This window comes from Lissotriton helveticus, chromosome 3_1 (genome assembly GCF_964261635.1).
Source record: "Lissotriton helveticus chromosome 3_1, aLisHel1.1, whole genome shotgun sequence".
NCBI classification, from domain to species: domain Eukaryota; kingdom Metazoa; phylum Chordata; class Amphibia; order Caudata; family Salamandridae; genus Lissotriton; species Lissotriton helveticus.
The window spans coordinates 1,427,983,348-1,428,010,141 of record NC_136061.1 but is presented as its reverse complement, the minus strand read 5'-3'; the positions used below and the strand labels follow the sequence as shown (position 1 = coordinate 1,428,010,141).

At 45.4% G+C, this 26,794-nt stretch overlaps 1 protein-coding gene across 1 annotated transcript in view; it reads left to right on the top strand.

Annotated features, from left to right (window-relative positions):
- Positions 1-26,794, top strand: part of PTPN4 (protein tyrosine phosphatase non-receptor type 4) — a 1,253,225-nt gene that overhangs the window by 270,210 nt on the left and 956,221 nt on the right. The window contains exon 9 of the mRNA XM_078682081.1: positions 20,432-20,519. Within this exon, the coding sequence (XP_078538207.1) occupies positions 20,432-20,519 (88 nt within the window). The remainder of the gene's footprint in view (positions 1-20,431; positions 20,520-26,794) is intronic.

The following is a 26,794-nucleotide window of genomic DNA, read 5'->3' as shown; positions in this document are numbered from 1 at the left end:
ACGTTTCTCCCTGGGGGTCAGCCTTCTGCTAATGAAAGCAATGGGCTGGTCTTGACCATCTACATTAAGTTGTTAAAGCACAGCTCCCACCCCCAACTCAGAAGCATCTGTCTGAACAATGAACTGTTTGGAGTAGTCAGGACTCTTAAGGATTGGTGCAGAGCACATGGCCTTCTTAAGGTCATCAAATGCCCTTTGACAGCTAACTGTCCACTGAACCTTTTTGGGCATCTTCTTGGATGTCAGATCATTCAATGGTGTCACAATGGACCCATAGTTCTTTACACATTTCCTGTAATACCCAGTCAGGCTCAAGAAGGCTCTGACTTGTGTCTGGGTAGTTGGAGGAGCCCAGTCCTGTATGGCCTGGATCTTGCTCTCCAATGGTTGAACTTGACCCCACCTACTAGGTGGCCCAAGTACACAACCTTGCTCTGCCCTATCTGGCACTTGGTAGCCTTGATAGTCAGGCCTGCCTTTTGCAGGGCCTCCAGAACCTTCTTCAGGTGGATCAGGTGATCCTCCCAGGTAGAGCTAAAGACAGCAATATCATCTAGATATGCTGCACAAAAGTCATCCAACCCAGCAAGGACTTGATTCACCAACCTTTGGAAGGTGGCAGGTGCATTCTTCAAACCAAAGGGCATCACCACAAACTGATAATGTCCACTGGGGGTAGAGAATGCTGTTTTGGCCTTAGACTCCTCAGCTAACCTGATTTGCCAGTAGCAAGCTGTCAAATCAAATGTGCTCAGATATTTGGCAGAAGCCAATTTATCAATGAGCTCAACTGCCCTTGGAATGGGATGAGCATCTGTCCTAGTGACAGCATTGAGACCTCTATAGTCCACACAAAATCTCATTTCTCTCTTTCCATCTTTGGTATGCGGTTTTGGCACAAGGACTACTGGGCTGGCCCAGGGGCTCTCTGATGGCTCAATAACTCCAAGTTCAAGCATTTTCTGCACCTTAGCCTTTATACAATCCCTGACATGGTCAGGTTGCCTGTAGATCTTGTTCTTCACAGGCAGACTGTCACCAGTGTCCACCACATGGGTGCACCAGTTAGTTTGACTGGGTGTAAGAGAAAACATATGTCTATGGGCCTGCAACGCCTGTCTGCAGTCAATCTGTTGCTGGTCAGAGAGGCTGCCTGCCAAGGCTACTCCATCTACTGAGCCACCATCAGGGTTTTGGGATAACAAGTCTGGGAGAGGGTCTTTCTCTTCCTCCTGTTCCCCTCTTCCTCCTGTTCCCCATCTGTAGCCATGAGTAAACCCATGTCTGCCTTGTCCACATATGGTTTCAATCTGTTTACATGGAGCACCCTGTCGGGGCTCCTAGGGGTGCCAAGGTCCACCAAGTAGGTGACCTCTCCCTTTTTTTCCAGTATGATGTGGGGTCCAGACCATTTGTCTTGGAGAGCTGCTGGGGCCACTGGCTCCAACACCCACACCTTCTGTCCAGGCTGGTACTCAGTCAGGACAGCATTTTGGTCATGCCAAGCTTTCTGTAATTCTTGGCTGGCCTCCAGGTTTTTGGTTGCTTTCTCCATGTATTCAGCCATCCTGGAGCGGAGACCAAGTACATAGTCCACAATATCAAGTTTAGGCTTTCTGAGAGGTAACTCCCATCCTTCCTTCACAAGACACAATGGACACCTCACAGGGTGGCCAAACAAAAGTTCAAAAGGGCTGTAGCCAACCCCCTTCTGTGGGACCTCTCTGTAAGCAAAGAGTAAGCAGGGTAAAAGGATATCCCATCTACGCCTCAGCTTTTCAGGTAATCCTTTTATCATTCCCTTTAGGGTCTTGTTCAATCTCTCCACAAGCCCATTGCACTGAGGATGATAGGGTGTGGTGAACTTATAGTTCACTCCACACTCTTTCCACATTGCTTTTAAGTATCCAGACATGAAGTTGGTACCTCTGTCTGAAAGTACCTCCTTTGGAAAGCCCACTTTGGAGAAAACTCCATGTAAGGCCCTTGCCACAACAGGAGCTGTTGTGGTCCTCAGGGGAATTGCCTCTAGGTACCTGGTGGCATGACACACTACCACCAGGATAAATCTGTGCCCAGATGCTGTTTGGGGATCCATTGGTCCAACAATGTCAATCCCAACTCTCTCAAAGGGCACCCCCACCACAGGTAGAGGTATAAACGGGGCCTTTGTGGTTCCACCGGATTTGCCACTGGCTTGGCAGGTGTCACAGGAGCGACAAAACTCCTTGGTATCTTCTGACATGTGAGGCCAGTGAAAGTGAGGGACAAGCCTGTCCCAAGTCTTGTTCTGGCCTAAGTGTCCTGCAAGGGGAATATCATGGGCCAAGGTTAGAAGGAAGCCCCTAAATTGCAGAGGTATAACCAACCTCCTGGTTGCACCAGGCTTGGGGTCTCTAGCCTCTGAATAAAGGAGCCCATCATCCCAATACACTCTATGGGTACCTTGAGCATTCCCAGCAGCAGCTTGCTGTCTGAGGGGTTCAAGAGAAGGGCAAGTTAATTGAGCCTGCCCCAGATCTGCCCTTGAGGGTCCCCCTGTCCCAAGAAACTCAACCTGATCAGGTTCAAGCTCTTCTGGGACAGTCTCCTCTTGGATCTCAGAATCACCCTCCTGTGAGGTCTGATCCTCAACCTGGGGCAAGTGGGAAGGCACTGCCTTGACCCTCTTGCTCTTTCTCTTGGGTTGTGGTTGGTCTATTGTTTCAAGATCCACCACAGGTTCAGGTAGGCACTTCTTGGCCTTGGACCTGGTTACAGCAAGGACATTGTTCGGAAATCCCTAGCATTTCTGCATGAGTCCTGTACTCCACCTCTGACCATAAGGATTCCTCAAGATCATTGCCCAAAAGACAGTCAACTGGGAGGTCTGCACTAACAACCACTTTCTTGAGGCCAGTTACCCCTCCCCAGGAGAATTTAACAGCCACACTATGTGTAGTAGTTGCATTGCTAGCATTAGTCACTAGGTAGTTCTCACCTAGTATCATCTGATCAGGGTCCACAAAGTTAGGTGTCACCATAGTGACACTGGCACAAGTGTCCCTGTAGGCCTGAGCCAGTTTCTCATTGATTAAAGGTGTCTGCCTGTACTTGCCCAAAGTATTAGGACTTATAGTAGAAGACATAGCTATGTCTCCATCACAGATCAGAACTTCCTGAGTAGGGATTCTGACTAAGCCAGACTCCATCTCAGTTCTCAGGGTTAACCCTACTATCCCCTTGGGTTGGGCACTACCACTGCTAACTGTACTAGGGGGTGCAGGTGCCTTAGGGGCTGCAGTGGTAGGAACTGGATTTCTCTTAGTGCATTCACTTCCCCAATGAGAAGAGAACTTACCAGTATTGCACCAAGGTTTCTTTGGGCCATCAACCTTCTTTTTCTTGTTTCCATTTTGGGAATTAGAATTATTTTGGGGGCCTGTAGAAGACTTCTGGTCTTTTTCTTTCTTATCTCCTCCCTTCTTGTCTGCCTTCTTTTGATCACCTCCTTGGTTCTGGGGTTTCTGCTTAACCCTTGTCCTGACCCATTTGTCTGCCTTCTTACCCAATTCTTGGGGAGAGGTCAGATCTGAGTCAATAAGGTGTTGATGCAATTGCTGGTTAGGACAGTTATTAAGGATCTGCTCTCTCATTATAAGATTGCACAATCCTGTATAGTCTGAGACTTTACTTCCCTGCAACCAACCCTCCAGAGCCTTAGTGGCACAATCAACAAAATCAGTCCAGTCCTGAGTCTGCTTTTTGGGTGTCTCTGAACAACAACCTGTATTGCTCAGTGGTTAGGCCAAACCCTTCAATAAGAGCACTCTTCAAGTCAGAGTAGTTTTTAGCATCCTCAGGTCTAACAGTGAGGAGCTTATCTCTCCCTTCCTCAGAAAAGGAGAGCCACAAGATTGCTGCCCACTGATCTTGAGGGACCTGCTGTGCCATGCAGGCCCTCTCCAGAGCAGTTATCCATTTGTGGATATCATCCCCATCTCTGTAGGGCGGCACAATCTAACTCGGGTTTCTATGTTCATAGGACCTGTCTTTATCCGTAGGGATAATGCTGCCACCAGTGGGAGTCTCCCCACATAATCTTTTTTCTCTTGCAAAGGCAAGCTTAGCTTGGGCCAGGGCTACTTCCTCCCTCTCTATTTGGAATCTAACATCTCTTATCCTGGCCTTATGCTCTTTTCTCTGGGGGGAAGTCATTCCCCTCTGAGATTCTCTTGAGGCACTAGAAATGTGAGCATCCCTGGAAGGAGTTCTCTCTCTTCTATTGCCTGGGAGAATTCTGCTATTGGGTCTGGAGAAGTGGTTCCCTTCTCCATTCCCATGTAGGACCAACTTGGCTTGGCTAAGCCTCCCAATTGGTACCTGGTTATCCCCTTGATGATTTGCTAGATCATCATCTGACTCTGGTTCCTCCTCCTCCTGTTCTGGGGTGGTGTTCTCAGTATCTGGGGGATTCACTCCTTCTCCTGACCCTGAGTGAACTATTCTAGCTTTCTCAAGATCATCCTTCTCCAGGATGCCTATCAGGGTGGGAATGGTAGGGTTGTGACCCTTTTCAGCTTCCTTGCAGTGCACAAGGCACTCAAGTCTCTGTGGCTGAATTTGTCATAGCTGGAGGTTGCCTGTGGAAGGTCAACCAACACAGGTAGAGAGCTGGGAGCTTCACCTGTGCCAGACATGACTCTAGTGAGGTGTAAGTGATGCACTTACCTACACTAAGTGTTTTTCCACTGTACCTTGCTAGTGAGTTGTAGTTAGGGTGTGCTAAACCCTTCTACCTACAACTACTAAGTTCAGTAGAACTTAAATATGCTAAGCTTTGTTTATATGTACCTTTGGTACATAATGTGATCTTTCAATTTGATAAAAGATTGCAATGGTAAAACAACAGCAAGCTAAACTCCGCACCGCTGTTCACCAATGTGAGAAGTTGGCCTGATGTATGATGTCTCCAATTCTGGGGGCACCTTATATCAGTCCAAATAATCCCTTATGGTGATGGTTGTAAGTCAACCTTAAAGACAAGCTATCCTAGAGGTAGCATGGACTAAGCAGCCTAAAGGCTTAACTCAAGAGGACATGTGAAGCCAGCTGTTTTACCATATGCAATCCTGTAATATCAAATGAAAGGACACTACACAAGTTATATATTATAAAAATATATGTATTTATTCTCAGAATAATCCCCTGTACTCTTTATGAGTATAGAAGCACAAGCGTTTAAACAAAAGCACAGTATAACATATGAAAGTTGCACAATTATGGATGAGGCCGGTGGCCACTCAAACCATATATCAAAAAAGTGGTATAAGTATCACTAATCGATCAGTGGTAAGTCCTAGGGCCTTGGGAATCGCTGGGACTACACTAGACTAACAGCAGTTAGGACGGGAGTAGCCCGCAGGAATCGGGTGCAGCGCTAAAAGCACACGCATGCACCAATGCAAAGTCAATGGTGCGTAAAAGTTATCGAGTTACAGTTTTAAGAGTCTTCCGACTGGACTAGAAGGACAAAACTTTAGACCTAGACACTAGAGGTGTAAACCACTACAGTAGCACCGGCGTAAACCACTACAGTAGCACCGGCGTTCAAGAGTTACCTCACCCACAGGAAGCGGGTGCACAGGTGCAAAAGCGCGTCGAGTCTCGTTGTGAAGATCTAGGGTGCCGGGAGATGAAGATGCTGCAGGCGGCCAGTAGAGAAGAGTCAGGGTGGATCGAAGATGTAGAGTACCTGAAAGCAGAGGGGACAGAGTCTGGGTCACTAGCCAGTGACCAGGAAGGAAGCAGGAAGGAACCAGGCAATGTCAGGCGCAATCAGGTGGTTGTCGTGAAGCTTGTCTCCGCTGCCACGTGGTCTCTGGGGCACCGAGGATGTCCTGGAGTGAATCACGACCTGTCCCACGAAGGCTCTCGCTGTCGGCGGTGCGGCTTCCGGATCGGAGTCAACAGGCCTTGGCAAATGCAACCCACGCAGGATTTGAAGATCGCTTCTTACTCGGACCAGCAAGGTCAGAGCGGGTGCTCCTTTTCAGGGGAGCGAGGGCCAATCTGGAGCAACCAGACTAGCAGAGCAAATTCAAAGGTTTGTCGGTACTGGGTCCACTAGCCAACGGGCAAGCGACCGGACCAACGCGTCGAGCAGGAAAATGCAAAAGGGCCCCACGCAGCACTCGATGAGTGTGGAGGGGTGAGCTTCAGTGCAAAAGCTGCTCGGGCTGCAGCTTCTCAAACTCCAATGCACAGCTTCGAGGGAGCCTCGGATGCTGCACGGTCAGCACTTCGTCGTTTTTCCAAGATGGCCGGCCCCACGCTTCAGGTCGCCTCCACGGGTCTCAGCTTTGCAGGGACTGTGGATCGGGCAGGCACGCTGGGTCTTGTCGATCTCTGTCGCTCGAGTTCCTGTCGGGAACTGCAACAAAGCAAACGGTGACGAGCTGGATGGTGCCTGTTTGCACAGGGTGGTCACTCCTTGACCACAAGGGAGATTCTTCAGTCTTCCACGTCGAGTGGGATGTCGAAGGGTCCAGAGTTTCGTTTCATAAGTTTCAGTCAGGATAATCTGATGTGCATCTGCACAGCTCCTACCTTTATTCCAAATCAAGGGGCTGGATTACCTGCTAGGTCCCTCCTATGGGTGAGACCCCGGAAGGGGGTGGTTACACCCCTTTCCCTTTGTCCAGTTTCACGCCAGAGCTGGGGCTGGAATGCCCCAGAACCGGTTTGACTGGATTTTGCACGGGACACCTTGTGTGCCCCAGGCAGTGTCTAGTTTCTTTCAACCCTCCCTGCTCCAATCCACTATCTCCTGTCTGGGGTGGTGTAACACCTCCCTGTGACAGGAAACCCTTTGTCTAGGCCTCCCCTGCCAAGTTTCGGTCAGCTATTTACAACAAGGGGTGGTGATGGACAGAGTCTCTGAATTAAGCAGAGTACTCTCACCCAGTCAAGAGATCAGGGCTAGATCCAACACCGTTTTTTAGCTCATTGCACCATCACAGTTTCAGAACCTGGCTGTATGCAAATTAGTCTGTCCCTGGCCCAGTGCATCATGGGAACAGGGCAGACCAGACTACAAAAGCCAATTCTTACACTGGGAAGGAAACCAGCTTCCGGGGACCGGTTTCTGCCATTTCAGGCGTCTTCGGCCCGGCTTGCTTGAATCCTGATGGTGCAATGAGCAAGGGACTCACATCTGAGTATACCCTTCCACGCTTAGGGTGGACAAAATTATTTACAACAAGGGGTGGTGATGGACAGAGTCTCTGAATTAAGCAGAGTACTCTCACCCAGTCAAGAGATCAGGGCTAGATCCAACACCGTTTTTTAGCTCATTGCACCATCCCAGTTTCAGAACCTGGCTGTATGCAAATTAGTCTGTCCCTGGCCCAGTGCATCATGGGAACAGGGCAGACCAGACTACAAAAGCCAATTCTTACACTGGGAAGGAAACAAGCTTCCGGGGACCGGTTTCTGGCATTACAGCCGTCTTCGGCCCGGCTTGCTTGAATCCTGATGGTGCAATGAGCAAGGGACTCATGTCTGAGTACGGTGATGGATCAAGCCCTGATCTTTGGACTGGGTAAGAGTGGTCTGCTTAATTCAGACACTCTGTTCATCACCACCCCCTTTTCTGAATCGTTTTTGGCCACTATAGGTGTGGCAGGGTATACTCAGACATGAGTCCCTTTCTCACTGCTCCATCAGGATTCAAGCAAGCCGGGCCGAAGAGGCTGAAATGCCAGAAACCGGTCCCCGGTAGCTTGTCTCCTTTCTGGTGAAGAATTGGCTTGGTAGTTTGGTCTGCCCTGTTCCCATGATGCACTGGGCCAGGGACAGACTAATTTGCATATAGCCAGGTTCTGAGCTGGGATGGGGCAGTGAGATAAATAACGGTGATGGATCAAGCCCTGATCTTTGGACTGGGTAAGAGTGGTCTGCTTAATTCAGACACTCTGTTCATCACCACCCCCTTTTCTGAATCGTTTTTGGCCACTATAGGTGTGGCAGGGTATACTCAGACATGAGTCCCTTTCTCACTGCTCCATCAGGATTCAAGCAAGCCGGGCCGAAGAGGCTGAAATGCCAGAAACCGGTCCCCGGTAGCTTGTCTCCTTTCTGGTGAAGAATTGGCTTGGTAGTTTGGTCTGCCCTGTTCCCATGATGCACTGGGCCAGGGACAGACTAATTTGCATATAGCCAGGTTCTGAGCTGGGATGGGGCAGTGAGATAAATAACGGTGATGGATCAAGCCCTGATCTTTGGACTGGGTAAGAGTGGTCTGCTTAATTCAGACACTCTGTTCATCACCACCCCCTTTTCTGAATCGTTTTTGGCCACTATAGGTGTGGCAGGGTATACTCAGACATGAGTCCCTTTCTCACTGCTCCATCAGGATTCAAGCAAGCCGGGCCGAAGAGGCTGAAATGCCAGAAACCGGTCCCCGGTAGCTTGTCTCCTTTCTGGTGAAGAATTGGCTTGGTAGTTTGGTCTGCCCTGTTCCCATGATGCACTGGGCCAGGGACAGACTAATTTGCATATAGCCAGGTTCTGAGCTGGGATGGGGCAGTGAGATAAATAACGGTGATGGATCAAGCCCTGATCTTTGGACTGGGTAAGAGTGGTCTGCTTAATTCAGACACTCTGTTCATCACCACCCCCTTTTCTGAAAAGTTTCGGTCAGCAGCAGGAGGTCAGACTTGTGTCGGGGCAGCAGCATCCATTTTGTGATGCTGAGGCTCTGGTTAGGATTAACCGCGTTTTAAGTAAAGTAACATGTCTTCTCCCTGTAGAAGGGTGGAATGCTACCCCCGTCGCCAGAACTGGCGAGGGGGTAGTATTCCAAAGTGTATGACACCAAACACGACATGTTTTGATAAAGCCAAACCAAAGTTAGCATTAACCGCGAGGATTATAATGCACTTAAGAGTATATGGTATGGCAGTATCACTGGAACAGCAGTAAGGAAATGGTTCCAAACACTGCAGACAGGCTCAGCTCATGCCAGAGCACCATCTCACATAAAACCAAGCACTCTGCCTCCAGGATTGTAAAGGCCTGCCATAGGAGTGACTTATAGGTGTATATGTGTCCAGATATAGGTTTAGACATAGGTATACTATATCTAAGCAAGGGGTGAGTACACCACCTTGCCCCAGCTGTGTGAACAGCCAGTTGTGTCGATTTAAGTACCAGCCAGGGGTGGCAAAAGATATGCTGCATCCCCTGGTAGGCCTTGGATGCACCTATGCCCTGAGCACCTATAGTGTATGGTACAGGTGCTGACCAGGTGTCCAGTACCAAATTGGTGATGTACCTATAGTACATGATTATGAATTTAGAGAGAGAACAGCAGGCTGTGGGTCTGATTAGCAGGCCCACAGCCACATTAAGTCGAAAACCAGTGAGGCAAAAAGCAAAAATTGGGGTGACCATAGGATTGCAGACCCTACTCTCCTACAACCCCCAACACTCCGACAGAGTCTCCTCCCTCCCTCCCACCAGTTGATAATCCCTGTCTTGATTCTTTTTCCCAGATAACAAAGGAAATGTTTGTGACGACCCTAAACTCAATCAAAAGTAGATCACCGACAGGTCCAATCCCCCTTAACAAACTAAAACTGGTCACCCCTACGGTGACCCCCCTTTTCACTGATTTAATAAATTCTTCCCTTAACCAAGGCACTGTCCCCGCCAACTGGAAAAGGGCTACTGTAAGAGCATTGTTGAAAAAATCCCATCTTAATCCCTTTGATCTAGCAAATTACAGACCAATTTCACTTCTACCTGGAATTAGTAAGGTGGCTGAAAAGTTGGTCAATCAGCAGCTCTCCACCTTCCTGGAATCCAATGGTCTCCTGCGCCTCTCCCAGACGGGATTTAGACCACGGCAGGGCACAGACACCGCCCTCTTAGCAGTGGTCGAAGAGGCGAGAACCATATTGGATGCAGGGGGATCAGTGGCAGTGATCCTCCTGGACCTGAGCGCCTCATTTGATACGGTCGACCATGTCACCCTGGTCCAGCGGCTAGGGAGCGTTGGAGTTACAGGCTCCGCCCTGGCCTGGCTTAGGTCGTTTCTGGAGCACAGAACTTTTGAGGTAGCTGATGGACATGTACACTCCAAAGTTCTGTCCTTGCAGTGTGGGGTTTCCCAGGGCTCCTCTCCGAGCCCCACACTTTTTAACGTGTACATGTCACCCCTGGAAGACATCGTGACACCTTTCGGCATGAAGGTAGTCATGTACGCCGATGAGACTCAACTCGTTGTCTCTTGAAACCAGTCGGCTCAATGCCTAGACAACCTAGCTGCTGGCCTTCAGAACATCTCAAATTGGATGAATGAGTCGTTCCTTAAACTAAACGGGGAGAAAACTGAGATACTTTTACTGGGTAATCCCTCTAAACATCCGGCTAGGTTAGTGTGGCCACCCTGCATGGGTACATACCCTACTCCAAAAAAGGAAATAAAAAGCCTAGGCATCTGGCTGGACCAGGACCTTCGCTTTAAGACCCAAGCCAGGAAAACTGCGGGAACCTGTTTTGGCCTCCTACGTATGGCTCGTAAAATTCTCCCCTTGATTCCCCCTCAGGCTAGGAAACTTCATTTTGGAAAAGGGGGGTGGTGATGGACAGAGTTTCTGAATGATGTAGAATACTCTTACCAAGTCAAGAGATCATGGTTTTAATCCATCACCGTTTTTTAGCTCAATGCACCATCCCAGCTCAGAACCTGGCTATATGCAAATTAGTCTGTTCCTGTCCCAGTGCATGATGGGAACAGGGCAAACCAAACTACCAAGCCAATTCTTATACTGGTAAGGAAACAAGCTCCCGGGGACCGGTTTCTGGCATCACAGCCTTCTTCGGCCCGGCTTCCTTGAATCCTGATGGTGCAATGAGCAAGGGACTCACGTCTGAGCATACCCTCCCACACATAGTGTGGATAAACCGATTTTGGAAAAGGGGGGTGGTGATGGACAGAGTTTCTGAATGATGTAGAATACTCTTACCAAGTCAAGAGATCATGGTTTTAATCCATCACCGTTTTTTAGCTCAATGCACCATCCCAGCTAAGAACCTGGCTATATGCAAATTAGTCTGTTCCTGTCCCAGTGCATGATGGGAACAGGGCAAACCAAACTACCAAGCCAATTCTTATACTGGTAAACCAAGCTCCCGGGCTCATTGCACCATCAGGATTCAAGCAAGCCGGGCCGAAGAAGGCTGTGATGCCAGAAACCGGTCCCCGGAAGCTTGTTTCCTTCCCAGTATAAGAATTGGCTTGGTAGTTTGGTTTGCCCTGTTCCCATCATGCACTGGGACAGGAACAGACTAATTTGCATATAGCCAGGTTCTGAGCTGGGATGGTGCAGTGAGCTAAAAAACGGTGATGGATTAAAACCATGATCTATTGACTTGGTAAGTGTATTCTGCATCATTCAGAAACTCTGTCCATCACCACCCCCTTTTTCCAAAATAGGAAACTTTTCATTCAAGGTCTTGTTATTTCAAGATTGGACTATGGAAATGCCCTACTCCTGGGAGCCCCAAAATTGGTAGTCAACAAGCTCCAGCACGTTCAAAACGCAGCAGCCAGGCTTCTTACTGGGACAAAACCTGGATGCTCGGCCAAACCTGCCCTGAATTCATTACACTGGCTCCCTAATTCAGGAAATAATTCTCTTTAAAACCCTATGCATTTCTCATAAGATCTTCCACGGTAAAGGCCCTCCTATCTTGACCCCCCTCATAAAACCACACAAAGGCACCAGGCATCTGAGATCTAACACCCTCTCTTTGGCCAGTGTCCCCAGAATTAAGAGCCCGTACAGGGGGTAGCCTCTTTTCTTATAATGCACCCAAATTGTGGAACAACCTCCCCATTAACATCCAAAGGGAAACCAACATACTGGCCTTCCGTAGGCTAGTCAAAACCTGGCTCTTCCCCTGAAATCCTCCCAATCTGATTTTAGTATAGCAAGTCATAGCGCTGGGACGCCCACGGGTAGCTACGCGCTTTAGAAATCCGACTCAAATTCAAATGTTATCTGCTCTTATATAGCGCTCGAATCACCCTGGGGCATCTTGGCACTGTCCTAAGATACAGCATGATGGGCATATTCAGGAAGCTAGATAAGCATTTAAAACAAGAAAGCTTGTAGATGCTTTCTGAAAGAGGTATACAATGAAAGTTCCCAAAGAGGTTTAGGGAGGCTGTTCCAATATTTCGGGGCCAAGAAAGAAAAGGCCATTCCTCCTGCGCGCTTAAGTCGGATACGTGGAATCTGGAGCAACCCAGCCGTAGTCGATCTTAACTGGCGACCCGGAGTGTATCTTTTTAACTTCTTTTTTAGATACTTTGGGCCTTGTCCGTTTAACGCTTTAAACAAGAGACAGTAGATTTGGAAAAAGGAGCGTTTTTTTATTGGTAGCCAATGTAAAGAGTTTAACAGAGGCAAGGACGGTGAACCAGCCGGCATGTTAAGAATCATTCTTTTGGATAACTTGGAGCTTATTTAAAAGAGAGGTCCCCACCTCCGCAAGCAGGGCATTTCCATAATCCAGGCGACTTATCATTGCTTGAATCAATGTTCTTCGTTGGTCTATGGGGATATATGGAAAGATTTTCCTAAGAAGGCGGAGTTTGTGATAACAGGATCCAGCAGTAGCTGCTATGTGATCTCGCATGGTAAGTGAGTGATCTAGCATTATTCCCAGATTCTTTACATGCTACTTTGGGATAGGGGGGGAACCCAGTTGTGATGGCCACCATTCGTTGTTCCAGATGTTTGCGGCTTCCCCCATCAGCATTACCTCCATTTTTCCAGGGTTTAGTTGGAGAAAGGTATCAGACATCCAACTCGATATTGCAAGCATTCCTTTGGTAAAGCGGAGCCCATCTGCTTTTGGGTTCGGGCCAAAGGTGAACAACAACTGGGTATCATCCGCATAGGAGACTGTTTCAAAACCCAATTCTTCTACTACCTCAGCTAGAGGGGCTAAATAAATATTAAAAAGGGTAGGGCTGAGGCAGGAGCCTTGAGGGACACCTTTGTCCAAGGCAGTTTTCTCAGAGTTGTAAGGGCCAAGATGACTGTCTGGGCTCTGTAAGATAGAAAGTTTATTCGCCATTTTAAGGCTAGGCCTTGGATCCCGTAGGCTCTTAACCTCCCCGCGAGCCGAGAATGGGACACACTATCAAAAGCCGCGGAGAGGTCAAGAAGGATCAGGATAACCGAGCCCCCCGCATCCATGGTCAGTCTCAAGGAGTCAGTGGCAGCCAGGAGGGCAGTTTCTGTACTGAAACCCGAGCGAAATCCGGACCGCGAAGGGGCTAAGATGTAATTTGCCTCCAAATAGCTACTTCGTTGTTTGTTAATGATACTTTCAAGTATCTTGGCTAGCAGAGGGAGCAATGAGATGGGACGATAATTACTAAGCTCCTGCGGGTTGGCTGAGGGTTTTTTAAGATAGGTCTGACAAACGCTTCCTTCCAGGGGGAGGGGATAACTTCTGATTGGATGGAGAGGGTAAAAAAATTTTGAATGCCAGAGGCACAACATTGTGATAATAGTGTCATGAGTTTTGGGGGCATAGATCGGCAGGGGAACCTGATTTTAACTTCTTCCAGTGTCACTAGGGCGAAGTTGTCCAGGTGACAGGATGATCTGATAATGGGGGCTTTGGGGATGGACAGTACAGAGGTAGCAAAATAGTCGGACTGAGGAAAATTCGAGTAGATTGTTGAAAGTTTTTCCTGGAAAAAAGTGGATAAGGAATCAGAGTTCCTGGGATTCTACCGGAGATTGTTTGAAAACTTCAGGCAATATGAAATCTCTGACAATGGTAAAAAGGGTTTTTACGGTGTTATTGGCATTCTCAATTTGGTTCAAGATATACTGGCGCCTGGCCGTTTTTAGACTACGATGGTAGTTGGTTAGAGCCAATTTAAAAATTTGCCTGCTTTGGATGCACTTTGATGTTCGCCAGGATCTTTCTAGTTGCTTACAGGAAGTTTTTTCCTGTCGCAGCTCAAGTGAGTACCAAGGGGCAGAGGCTCGATTAGGGGAAGGCCTAAGATTTTTGCTTGCCGGAATGGTTTTGTCAAAGGCATTAGCAAGGGTTTTATTAAAAAATGACAGCATATCAGACACCTCTAGATCTTGAGGTTGCGTCAGTAACTCGGTCTGGAATATGGCGTTGAAGGTGTGAGGGGAGAGCTTGTGCCAGGGTCTACGATATTCTGGTCTTTTTTTTAACTCTTTTTTTGGAAGTTGCAGGGGGGTCATTTCAAACTTGACCATGTAATGGTCAGACCAAGTGAGAGGCCAAGGTGGATGGCATTTTAGCTGTTCTATGTTTGAGAGTATGAGGTCCAGAGTATGGCCTGCCTGATGTGTGGGGCCTATAACCCTTTGCGTAAGTCCAAGCTGTTCTAGGTCATTTAGAAAATTTGTGACCTCTTTATTTGTGTTGGCCTCACAGTGGAGATTAAAGTCCCCCAGCACGAAGTCCATTTTTGAGCCCGGGGGGCGGTAGACTAGTGCTCCCAGCCAGCTTTCTGTAGGATATTTAACAACCTTGAAAATGCCTATTTCTAGGTTCTCATGAGTCATGGAAGAGACCCAGGATATGTTAAGGTGGTTTTTAAAGGCGATGGCGATTCCACCGCCAAGTTTCCCAGTACGGTCGAGGTGAATGAATTTATAATTTTCTGGAATGGCAGTATTTATAGTAGGGTGGTTCCCAGGATTCAACCAAGTTTCCGTGAAAAAACAGATCTCAGGTGAATGCGAGGTGATCATATCCCAGATTTCATAGGGATGTTTAGCCAGGGGGCGCACATTACATAGAATGAATGTGGTCTCCCCGCGGAGAAATATCTTTGGAGTCTAGCAAGCGAGACGGAAGATAGATTTAAATTTTTTTGGAAGGAGCAGTGTCTACAGGCAACTGGGCCCTCCATGGAATCGGGGAATAAATGTAAACACCTAGTCATAGGGTTTGAATGAGGTGCTGGGTATTTCTAATAGAAAATAGATTTTCCGAAGTGTATGTTAGCCTTGGGGGAGGAAGAAAGGTTACCTTATATTGGGCAGGGGTCTGGGGCTCGTGCGGGCGCGGACGAGCACTGACGGGCTTTTCTTTGGCGCTCCTTCGCCTTGCCTTAGACGCGTCCACTGCGCGAAGGCATGCCCGTATGTTTTTATATCTATAGCAGAGCGCGATTCCAACAACTAGACCGCCACCCAGCGTTCCTGCTCCAAGATGACCGCTGTGTTTGTCCGGCAGCCTCCGGGTACGAGTGGCAAGCTCAGCGCCTAATCGGCTGAGGGGTGATTGCGGCGAGAGACGTGATTTTAAAAAGTACGGAAATTGCTAAATTATAATTTTTACAGAGTACGGTTTTTCAATACAATACAAATCTCCCGGCTTTCCGCCTCAGGAGTATCTTTAGACTGGTGCCTGCACGTTTCTTGCTGCTTTTATATCTGTAGCAGAGCGAGATTCCAACAACTAGAACGCCACCCAGCGTTCCTGCCCCAAGATGGCTGCTGTGTTTGTCCGGCAGCCTCCGGGTACGAGTGGCAAGCTCAGCGCCTAATCGACTGAGGGGTGATTGCTTCGAGAGACGTGATTTTAAAAAGTACGCAAATTGCTAAATTATAATTTTTAAAAAGTACAGAGTACGGTTTTTCAATACAATACAAAGCTCCCGGCTTTCCGCCTCAGGAGTATCTTTAGACCTGGTGACCCCATCTGGTGGTGACAGCAATCAATTTCGTACAGGAAGGGTGTTGGAAAACTGGATTTGCCTTAGATATAGGTCTTAAGTTTCAGGAATTTGTAAAAGTCCATGTTTCCTAGGTTGCATTGAATCTGCAGTTCTCTGAAGGAAAATTGGTAGTTTTTTTAGGCCTAATTGTGACAAAAAATGGATCCCTTTAGAAGACCAGGATTTCCAATAAAGGTGATGGGGTGAGAATCTTCTAGACATACTCTTTTGACTAGAAGCCAGGCTGGAGTGTAGTCCAAATGTGCCGGGGGAGGAGTAAAACCACATGGAGCCCTGTTTGGCCAGGAAGGCTGTTTGGTAGGTTCTGAAGTTAGCGAGATTTACTCCTTCAAGGGAGGATGGGAGACTTAGTTTTTTGATTGAGATTCTGGGATGTTTATTTTGCCAGTTGACGGTACATAAAAGTGTGTCTAGTCTACGGTGGAAATCATCTGAAAGTAAGAGTGGGAGCATAGATATAAGGTAATTTACAATACCTGTGATCATCATTTTTATGGCCTCAATGTGTCCCCACCATGTTATGAATTTAGGTTTCTAGCTGTCGAAGATTTTGAAGTTTATGTACAGTCATCATCTCATTGTGCTCTATGGTATCCATAAAGTCTGAACCAAATTCTTTTGCTAGATATTTTAGGTAGCGAGATTGCCATGCCACGCCGCTGTCTCCTATTATTTCTTTAGAGCAGATGTTACTTAGGCCTTTCACTTTGGATTTGTCCCTATTGAGGCTATAGCCTGCAACCCAAGCATAATTCTCAATAGTATTAAGTGCTTCAATGGATAGGTAAGCATTATCTGTTTTAATCAAAATATCATCTGCGTACGCTGCTACCCTAATTATTACGTCATTGTAATTAATGGCAGATATTAAATTGTACTAAAATCTTTTTTAAGCCATTTTTTTTTTTTGCAGGACCATACTTCATGAGAAAATGTTAACTGTCAAAGATATGCTTGTATCTTCATATATTCTAGTAAATCTCACATGGTTTGGAGAAGAGACAATGCACATGATTATTAAAAAAAATTGTAGTAGTATATATAGAGTGGCTCCTTGCGGCAGTACAGTATGTAGAACATTGTTGTGTTGGGAAGTAATGGCCCTACTATACGTCTGGTAGTTCACAATCAATCATTGATAGGGTGATCCACGGCTAGTTCAAATTGCTGTTCATTTGAGGATAATCATGGCTAATATCCTTGCAGACAGTCATTATAGGGATCGTTACTCAACTAACCTCTCAGGTTCCTACAGCCAGGGTACAGTATTGATAGCATCTCATGTCTCCCTAAATGGGCAGTCATCTGGTTCATCACCATGCTTTCTGCCAACTCCCATCTTCATGCTTCTCTTAACTGCTTGTCCGGTGCTGTGCAAACTTCCACTAAGTAACAATACATGGTTTTGCTATGGATAAAGCTGATCAGTTTTATATCCTTATTTCAATCTTTTTAGCTCTGAGCATGATCCCAACAGACATGTCTTTGGGTCGTGCCCACTTTTTTCACTTAAGAGTTTAGCAATTGTGTCTGTTACATTCATCCAATACTACTACTGAAGACTCGAGCAGGCCTAAACCATGTGGAACAACCCACCCCCAGCTCTTTTGCACCTGGGATATTTTTTCTTAATTCTTATGTTCATCCTTTTCAGCTCTCTCGGCGCTAAAACAGCTTAGGGAAGCAAGTTGAACTGGATTCGTTTTCATGATAATTTCGTAGTGTATTCGTTTACTTTGGCCCAATTCTAGTCTATCAGCTCAAAACAATATTACTTTCTCCATTAATTCTCACATCAATGGTCCTGTCTGATATTTTCTCAATGTATGACAACAACCTGCACACCTAATGACAATAATCTCTTGTATATTACCCAGTGTATCAGTGGTGCTACCTTGTATTCCTGACCAGCTCCTGTTAGGTAAGTAAAACAATGAAGGATGCGAGCAGAGACTCGCAAATGAACAAGGTGCACTTTTCACAAGCCTAATGGCGTGTATTTAAATCATACTTCGCACAGTTTAAACATTAGACATGAAATAAACCAGTGGTATACCATTTCAGTATTTAAACATGAAGCATTACGCAAATTATGACATTAAGACTAAGCAAAGTAAACAAGAACAGACCTAAAGTTATCAATCAAACAGCATCATATTTATTTCATATGTGGTGCTTTATCCAGTGTCAAAGTTCCCGCGTAGTGTCACAAGACCCAATGCATTTCGAGAAACCCTTCGTCAGGGGAACACTGTAAATAATATGACAATTTCTCATTCAAGGTCACAAACATTGCATATGCTAAATAACAACTATCTCAGCTTATTTTAATAAGGGGGTTTCACGTTAAAACCCGCGTCCCAAACACCAGTGAAACAATAACAAAGGAGAACCAGGGGAGCAAAGAAAAAGAGAAATGAACAGCGCTCATGCTCATCAGGCGTGTCAAAAGCAAGATTGTACACAGCCCGTGGGTACTTGGGTGTAGTAGAATGTCCTGCTATCAAGAGTATCAATTCTCCATATATTCAGAGGTTTATGCCTTACAGAACAGCCGTCAACCACCTCCTGATGCACTGTCAACCCACCTCCTGATTCACTGTCGCCCTAATAAAATTTCCACACGTGGCCACATGCCGAACAGACCAAAGTGTGAGAAACCAATAATAAAGATGTATTGTGGGTAAGAACCCATAGTGTGATTGACGCTTGTAGATGTATTGTGTGTCTGATATTTGCACAGTGCCTTATTATATAAGGTGGTTGTTCCTCTACAATCCAGGCCATATGTCATTACTATTTTAAGGAGGTTTTGTTTCGGGGAGTTTTATATAGCGCAAACTTGACTCAAATGTATCAGAGTGCTTTACATGAGCACCAGTTGCGTTACAGACTGACACATTCATTAAAAAAAATCAAAATGAAAAATTGTTTAGGCACCAAGTTTGTGTGCTTATGGGTTGTTCTTGTCCTGATTTCAAGTTTTTTAGCTGCCCTTACCACTCTTTCAAAAGCTAGGAGTTGGCCAGGATACAATTTGAATTCTTATCTAGCTTCTTGGAAAGTGAGCATAATATTTAGTGCGTATAAATCACTTACCCATCCTGCTCTTGACCATTTACTTGTATCCATTTGTTTTGCCGTCCTGCGAAATAATTTAAGGTACCATCGGAGCAGCTCGAGTGTATATACTACTTGCATTCTGATTAGTTTCAAGCAGTATTTCCAAAAATATGTCACTGCATTATCAGCACATTGCAAGACCTTCATGCATTTCCCGAAACTACCTCAGCCAATATTAATAGGCAAATTTTGTTCTGCATGTAATCTGCCTCTAATTGTCATTTGGTCACCCATTGTAATTGAGCTGTAATAGCTCAAAAATAGGTGCTACTAGACCCTCTTTGTTCAGCAGCTGTTACTCTCTGGCCAATGCTAGCATTCGTTTCCCTGTACCCCAATTGAAAGTAACAGTGATTGCAATTCTTTAAAAGACCATAGTGGGATATTTATTGCTATAGTGCTGATTTAATATATCGGGCATGGTGACGATCATTTTGGACAGGCCATCCAGTATTCGATTTTTACAGCTCTGTCATCTCCTGTCCTATACTGCCCTCCAGTATGTCATCTCTAGTGGGATATAGCGGAACGCCCAATATACTTAAATGTATTCAGTGCCCATCTCGGTATTGTAAGTTGCTAATACCGATGGTAGAAAGCCAATAGATCTTTCTGGCATGATATTTGATCTTCGTTTGCCTTTGGGTCTTAGACAGTTGATGAAATTATACAAATAAGTCTGCATTATTGTCCATAATGGTGCTGTTGGATTATCAGCTCCCCTTGGATGAGACTTTGCACGTTTCATAACATACGTGATTTCGGTGAAATATATCTGATGCTCCCAATCCTCTTTAGTGACGTTGTTTGCCACACATTTTTTGTGTGAATCCAGTAGAGAGGACATTGTGACAGAAAAAAAATATTTCACTTTCCTGTAAAATTGTATTCCTAAGCCTATCTCTTCTCCCTAAACTATCCTGTTATCTGACCAGTAATTTTTTGAATTAGTTAATACTTTTTTTGCTGATATAGGACTAGAATGTGTGTGATTCGCATTGGGGACTTCATGTTCAGCTTTCTATCCGAAGTCCTTTTCTCATAAACTAGAAATAAATAAGTATGGCTGGATGTAACAGAGGTGATGAGTGCTGAGATGACCCACCGTCATTTTTTTCTAAGTATGGGCCATTTCTGAAGATACATTTTTTTTAAGCTTTTGAGTGTGTCTGCATGGAAAACGTGACACGTGTAGGGTAAATCAATCATTTTGGTGAAAAGGGGAAGTTTGAAATAACGCTTTCTATGACTTATTCAGTCTTATTAATGTTTACTGTGTGATATGCAGTCTTCACCTTTCTCAAAAACTGAAGCATTTCGAACTTTCTAGAAGAACAAAATGCATTTCCATAATGAGACAAATCACACCCCAGTTTATTTTTATAGTAACACTTTAATGTATGTATCAGTAGACAACAGATTGAACATAGTTCTGGTAAGATTTAAACATAAGAACGCCAAGGTTCGTTTTATTTTTGCTAATCTTTCAATCTGCTGTTTGTGTTGCAGGGGCCTGTCTCCAGCGGAAGCTGAATTCAGGTATCTCAGTACAGCACGAACTTTAGAGCTATATGGAGTTGAATTGCACTACGCAAGGGTAAGTTTCTATCAAAAAGTAATAGGGTGCAAAAATGTTCAATCTTTTAAACTACTTTGTTTTTTTAAGCAAATAATCAGAATTATAAGTGTTTACCCCATCTGATTTAAATGTATATGTAATTTGGAATCTATCAAGGCAGTCTCATTTACAGTACCCTAGCAAAGAGTCCCCTAAACGATTTTTTTACAAAATGTGCACCAAATAAGTTACAGGAGGCATTACGTAATTCAATGCACCAGTCCAATAAGAGAAATTGGTCTGCACATGAAATAATACAGAAATAATCTGTCAGTACATTATAATAGACAATGTCATTCATGTTGATTCCATCACTAGTGATATAAAGTGTTGAAAATACAAACATGCGCTCCCTCTGACTTCACACTTAAGACAGCAGTGAATACGTATTACTCAGTTTGGCGCTCTGTTTGCCTGGTCAAGCCTAGGGTGGCCTTTTCAAATCGACTCCTGCTAAGGTATTAGTTACAAAACGGGATTAAGACTAAGCACTGCTTCTAGAACATGGCCATATAAAACCATGGGTCCCCAAGCAGCAATCTACCCACTAGACACCAGAGAAGGATATGTAGGAGGGAGTGGCTCCCCAGGGCAATGGCAAGAGTCCCCCTCTCAAATCTTACTGTCACCTGGGGCCGGACAATCCATTACAGCCAGGGAAATTTGTAAAAACAAAGAGGTGAGAGCAGCCAGTCCAGGCATCTAGCCTGGCCCCCAACCTTTTAGGGGTAGAGCAAGTTTTTCTGCCCCCTCCTGTGGGAACAGATTGAGTTTTAACCCGAATGTACACTCCCAGCATGGGGTTTAGGGGAGTTTCAAAATGCCTTGTAGAAATGAGGGATTATTTGGAACTGGTTTGAGGTGTTACGCCTAGTTATATCCGGCTTTACCCCCACCACTCCATCCCTAAAAAAAGAACAGTGTTTCTGCCTACTAATAACCTCCTCCCACCACCAAAACTAGGATTCTATTGGGCATAGCTTTGGCATATTGACTGGCAGACAGGGGGCTACATCTCAGTTTCCTCACACTTGCCAAAATGAGTGGCCAACCAAACCTGGCATTTCAGAAATCTAGCGTCCCAGGTGAATCCCAATTGGTGTTGCTTGCGTCAATCACACTATGGTTTCTTACCCAGAATACCCTGCAAACTTTAAATTTGTACTAAGATCATGCATGTTCCTCACATTTCTGTGAGAGTGAGTTCTGGAATCTGCAGAGGTCTACAACATTTCTACCTTCCAGCTTTCCCACACTTCTGATACAACCGGTATCACACTTGTGTGGCTTCAAAAACATACATTTAGCAAATATGTTTAGAAAATGTAATATGGCTTTGCCAGTACCCAATGATTAAATCAGTCCTATGAAAACGAACAGGTGTAGCAATGGTGTTGAGGATTATAAACCGTTCAGCTCTATTAATTGTAAAAGGTGGATGTCCTCTTGTGAGGAGAAAAGAGAATATAAAAAGAGTAACAACAAATATTATGATTATTTGACATTAGTTAAGAGGTTCAGAAAGAAGCTTTTCTCCTAATGCCCATCATTCAAGAGGGATCAGTGGCTGACTATCTTTAAAACTAGCTGGTGAACAGGTTGAAAAGATATTGCGTTCCAGCACCTCTGTGGATCATTCTCCAGCCAATTAACTGAAAGTACTGACTGAGTCTTGTACCTCTGACGAGCTTTTTTCATTGAACTGTCAAGGTTCCTGCTGAGATTAAGAAAGCAATCTAACCTTTGCTTGAACAAAATCCAGCAAATTCTTTTAATTATTGGACAGTACCACTCTTGTCAGGAGCAAAACTTATTGAGGACTACCTGCTAACACTTGCTAAGTTTTGATAAAGGTGTTGAGTTTTTTTAGTACCACCCAGCCCAAGGACTTTATCAGTACTTATTGAGGAGGTTGACGATTTTCACATGGTTTGGATGAGGACAACCTTGATTTTGTTTGATCTGTTTTGATACAGTGGACCATACAATGTTGTCTATCAGAGTGAAAGGCGTACATTAGTGACTGTAGCTCAAGAATGTCATTTATACCAGGAATATGTCAAGCAATCTCTCTACCTTGTTTCAGTTAGCTTTCTGAGCGATACAAAAGGGGATGATGGACGGAGTGTTTGAACAAATCAAACACTCACCCCCAGTCAACTGATCTGGGTTTAATCCATCACCATTCTTTAGTTCACTCAGCCACCCCAGTTCAGACATGGCTATATGCAAATCAGTCTGACCCTGTGCCTTATGGGAACAGTCCAGCCCGAACTGCCAAGCCATGTCTTCCCTGGACCGGAAACAAGCCTCCTCAGACGTGAGTCCCAGGCTCTACACACCACTGGAGTCAAGCTATCCAGGCTGAATGAAGGCTGATAGCCAGAAACCGGTCCTTGGATGCTTGATTCCGGTCTGGGAAAGACATGGCTTGGTAGTTCGGACTGGACTGTTCCCATGAGGCACAGGGTCAGAGCTGATTTGCATATAGCCAGTGTCTAACCCAGGGTGGTGTGGAGTGCAAAAAAACGATGGATTTATGCCCAGATCCTTGTACTGTGGTGAATGTATGACATTGTTCTACATTCTGTCCATCAACTGTGTTTTTTGCAATTTTCACCCCGAGTGGGCTGGGTATGCTCAGACGTGAGTCCCAGGCTCTCCACACCACTGGAGTCAAGCTATCCAGGCTGAATGAAGGCTGATAGCCAGAAACCGGTCCTTGGATGCTTGATTCCGGTCTGGGAAAGACATGGCTTGGTAGTTCGGACTGGACTGTTCCCATGAGGCACAGGGTCAGAGCTGATTTGCATATAGCCAGTGTCTAACCCAGGGTGGTGTGGAGTGCAAAAAAACGATGGATTTAGGCCCAGATCCTTGTACTGTGGTGAATGTATGACATTGTTCTACATTCTGTCCATCAACTGTGTGTTTTTTGCAATTCAGTTAGCTTTCTGTCCATCGACGCGTGGTTCCTGCGGGAAGGCAAAACTAGTTTTCTGTCAATCTTGTCCCTCTAGATGAAACCTACGTCTCCCATTGATCAATGTATCATTTCAGAGTTGATTCTGTGTTGCGCCATTTCCACCTCATTATGAATTACAGCTTATCTTAATTAATGCATACTTCAGTTATTTCTGTCAACTTGATAGTAGCTGTAAAAATGTGTTTTTCGTCTTCTATGTTTAAATATCTGTTGACTCTGTTGCCAGAATTGGTAGGATGTTTACGTAGTTTGTCAGTGCAGATTATAATTAGAATATTTTGTAATGCTGGCTGTTCTTCATTGTAGTATACATTATTCCTAATACAAATACATTAGGGGGTCTATCCCATACCACAATCTACATCCTCCCCTTAGTTTATTAAGCGGGTTGAGTTTCAAGGATTCCCACTTTTTATTGTTGAAAATGCTATAAACCTGTGATGTAATTCCTAATTATATTCTTTTTATTCATGCATCATTTTCCTTTTCTAAAAGATATTGCACTCATTTATTGCAGCGTCAGCAGCCTTTTGCTATGTCTGCTTACCTTGAAATGTTGGGAACCCACGATTCACTCAATGGGAAGTGTGTTCACTAATTAAAGAACTCCTACTTGTGTACATTTTAGCCCAACTTTAAAGATTATTTTGGTTTTAATAGATCTAATAAATCCCTCGTGCTAATGTGGTCATTTAGCTGTATCACTGGCTTTAGTGAAGAGGATGCTACCTTTGGGTTGATTCTTGGATTTTTGGTAGCTGGTTCTTGGCTGACGAATCGGGTGTTTGTCAAGTTTATCAAATTTTGCCTAGTCTTCAGTGTTGCCATTAATGACCATTGGGACTTTCCGCATTTTCTCCAGCAAAAGGCCACAACTTTGGTTCTCTAGGGTGCTTAGGGGGCTATATGACCCTAGTTTTTCCTTTACGACATCTTCAACTAAAGCCTTCCTCTGATTGATTGTCACCATAGAAGATGTGAATTGCTTAGTAAGCTCCAGTTGGGCATCAAGTTTTGAGAATTGCGTCGTGTTCGCATTTGCAACTGTATCCAATGTTATGCACTTATTAACCTTAATAATGCTCAATATTGCTGATTCAGGCCTTGTTCTGTGACTAGATCGCCTGTCTTGTCGCTTGCATAAAGTTTTTGTTTTTTTGTCGTGCAAGTCAAGCTGTCAGACGTTATCCATTCGGGAATCAACCCTGTTACTTCCTGAGTTGTCTAGGGCAGGAAGCTCCATATTGAGTGAAATATGTGTATCTAGGTACTGTGCATGTAGGATTTAACATTTGTGTTCAGCTATGGGAATTTGAGACAATGGTGTTAAAGATGGGGATGTTTTTATAGATAGTTTTGGCTCATCGTTCACAGAGGTTAAGGCAAAGATTGAGCAAGCAGGTTTAACTTGATCTCAGGTTTGCAGAGCGAGAGGCTTTGCAGCTCCTGCAATTTTTGTAATGGATCCTAGGGATTCCCAGGACTTAGACCTGTCCTTTTCTGAACCAGAATTAAAGTTAAAATAGGAAGACGTTCCTGGGAGGAGTCCGAAGAGTGCCTGATCTGGTGTTGCTTTTGTCTGTTACTTTATTTGGTGCCTTTGTTTCTGGTGAAGATGAAAACAATATAGGCTGCAGCACTCCACGGGCACCATCGGCTACATGAGCTATTGTGATTTCATGGCGCTGAGTTGCTCAGACAGCAACTCAGATGATAGAGCTTGTTGACCGTTGCAAGATGTGGGATGAAGTGGTATTGCTATTGCTAATGTAATTTGTTATAGTGTTTATGGTATTAAGTTCGGCAGGGCTCCTGATGGTAAGTGAAGGTTGAATCGTTGCTTGAGATTTTAGTAGCAATTTGTGGAAACCTTTTATACTTGGCTTTTTAGGAAGAGGAGAGTGTTTACACTATTCATGGTGTAGTCTGCACCGGAGTTGACTGCTGACTGTCACACTGTGTGCAAACCACTCCTGCACAGTGGGGGTGGTAATGCAACCTAGTGCATCCGGGGCAACCCCCTTCCCCCTTTCACAACCCACCTCAGATGATGCGGTTGTGCCTCTCACCTCTGGGTCCTGGAGCCTTAAGCCTGGAGCTTAATGGCTGAGGAAGGCAAGGAGGCAGGGGCCAGTCGAGAACCAGCTGACGTGCCTAAGGCATGGAGGGGCATCATCCCTACTCCCTCGTGCCTCCCCCACCCTCCTGCTCGTGCTGCCACCAATGTGGGACACACGGCAACCATCACTCAGCATCCGCAGCCGCTCCTACCATCCCAGATTTCACCGCTAATGGAACAGCTTTAGTTGACAGGAGGTCGAACTGGCAGCTGGTGGGCAGGGACTGTGTAAGGTGAGCATCCGGGCCAAACCGGGCCAGGTAAATTAATGCAAAGGGCCGGAGGCAGGTAGCAGGCAGAAAGAAGTAAGCTTGCGGTCCGCTATCCAATGCACGAAGTGACATCAGCATGCATGGCATGCAGTAGAGCGACTACTCTACGCCTCCCCATCAATAATGCCAGTCACACAAATTTCTGCTTACTTTTCTGAACCTTTTTGACATAGCCCAATAATGCCAAGTGGGTCCCCTGTAAAGGTCAGGCCTGTAATGCCATTGACTGCCTGAAAGAGCCTCGCCGAATAGTCGCTAATGGATAGACATTTTCAAGCGAAGTGTTAACATTTTTTTTTTTTTAAATCTACTTCAGGGGCACGAGATCTTAAGCATTGTGTGCTACCATGGCCACTAAATTTTGCCTGGGAGACGTGCCTATAGTACATTTGCTGCAGGTATTTGAGTCAGTCTGTGCCTCCTCTTCATGGAAACCTCCTTAGTAAAGACCTGGCAGGAAGCCATTATAGTTCCGATTTTTAAAAAGGGGAATAAAACTCAACCTCATTGTTGCCGCCCAATTTCTCTGCTCAACAGTTAAGTTAAAATTTTGGGTAGGGTCATCCTGGCCAAATGAGAACTCTGGGCGCTTGAATCTCAAGCGCTCTCAATCTACCAGTTCGGATTTTGGCAACGACTTGGAAATGTGGAACAAATGTTAAATTTGTTATTAATTGTTCAAAAGTATACTAGAGCACAAAAAGGCTGTGTACATTTAGCCTCTATGGACCTAACGTGCTCTCGACACAGTAAATCGCCTTAAGTTATGGTCCATAATGGCACAAATGGGGATTGATGGAGCAATTATCACCTTGCTCAGTAGGCTTCATGAATACACCTCTGCCTCAGTACGCATGTTGTTGCCAAATGGGTCCCC